General features: G+C 43.9%; 1 protein-coding gene across 1 annotated transcript in view; it reads left to right on the top strand.

Moving 5' to 3' along the window:
* Window positions 1–1,173, top strand: part of LOC108747369 — a 5,015-nt gene extending 3,842 nt beyond the window's left edge. The window contains exon 5 of the mRNA XM_018484790.1: window positions 27–1,173. Coding sequence (XP_018340292.1) covers window positions 27–1,118 — 1,092 coding nt within the window. The 3' untranslated portion in view covers window positions 1,119–1,173. The remainder of the gene's footprint in view (window positions 1–26) is intronic.
* The last annotated feature ends 409 nt before the right edge of the window (window positions 1,174–1,582 follow it).

The raw sequence follows: 1,582 nt of genomic DNA, 5'->3' as shown, positions 1-1,582 counted from the left end.
TATATATATATATGTCGATATTACAGGCGAGCGGTTGCCCGATATGCAGCAGCGTGTCTCGGAGTACCGAGTTCAGTCCACCTCTTCTTCATCAAACGGCAGCTCTACCCGCACTTATCGGAGGTTATTGGCACAGCGAGAGATGCGAAAGCTCCGAGGGAGGTGTCTGGTCCAGACGTGAATTTCAGATACACTCGGGAGATAAATTATGGGCCGGTCAATGGGACTATTACAACGATCCGCAATGTTCAACGTTTTTATACGCGATAACTGCGGCTGGAAGTTACATCCAGCGAACTGGAAGACAAAGACGTCACGAACAGGTCGATGATCGAGAGACTTTTCTCGGCCACTATCTCAATATCTCCACAAGGCTCTTGTACAAAAGGAGCGTCACCAATTCACCAACTACTCATCATTCTGTACAAAGCGTTATATTAGATGTCTATCGAAAAAAATTTTATTTCGCGAAAAACGGGTCGAAGAAGCGGCCTGTATATACAATAGATAGAAAGGTAGAAGAAAGACAGAAGAGATCGCTGACTGATGACGTTCATCGACAACTGTTGCGCGACGAACAGTCTATAGTTGAATCAAGATTCGCAGCGATGCTACGAGGTCATCAAGCATACGATGAGACCACTACCAGAAAACCTTTTCCCACCTGGAACAGCCTCACTGGTACTACGGAACTGGATCTACACATTGCCGAGAGCATTTTGATTCCTGGAGACGCCGCGATATCCACTCGTTGTAGCGCCATTGATGCCGCCGATCGGCACAGACTCGGCGTGCCGCTCATTACCTGGCCGAGAAATTGCGTACCTCACGCCGTCGAAGCACCCTCCACGTTGGGACTGCGGGCCAAACTGGGCATTAACTGGAATGGTCAGTACATTCTACTGTTGGGCTCGCGAGATGACAATATGTGGGAGGCTCCTCTGCGTCAATGCGCGCAGATTCCACCCCACAATTCTGTTCTGCGGGCGCATCTTCGGAGAAGCATCGGTCTTCGATTCGGACTGCTCTCTGCTTCAGCGTCGTCGTATCGACTCTCCCCTTGGTGTCTCTTATCGCAAATTTTACTGTGCTCCATATATTACCTCGTACGACGGTGATATCCGCCGAATCGTTTACTTTTACTAAGGAGCATTTGGATTCTTAAGAATTTAAGAAAGATATTTGATGTGGAATACTCGTACATATATTCATAATACATGGAGTTTAATAAACATTTAAAAGTTTTCTCTTTACGTTTTCTCTCATGGAAAATTTCGTAGGATCGTAAGCTTGTATATATGTGTAAATATATTATAAAATCGAAAATCGAAGGCTCACAATAGTAAAACTTCCACGATAAAGTATAATTAAATCAATTATTATTATCGCCTTTCATTGCGTATTTGGAGCGAAAGTTTAAAAGAGCGCTGTATAATAATATTGTTCCGTGAACAAAAGATAGTCATGATTATGATGATTGTATTGGATAAACTTAGAGTTTACACTAATAATTATGCTACTCTCTTTGCGATCGCAGCTGTAATTTAATAAACTTGAGTCATGCACACACGCACGCACGCAC

Source organism: Trachymyrmex septentrionalis, unplaced genomic scaffold, assembly GCF_001594115.1.
Source record: "Trachymyrmex septentrionalis isolate Tsep2-gDNA-1 unplaced genomic scaffold, Tsep1.0 scaffold2, whole genome shotgun sequence".
Classification (NCBI taxonomy): Eukaryota; Metazoa; Arthropoda; class Insecta; order Hymenoptera; family Formicidae; genus Trachymyrmex; species Trachymyrmex septentrionalis.
Note: the sequence above shows the minus strand (reverse complement) of the source record. Positions and strands in the feature narration are given on the sequence as shown.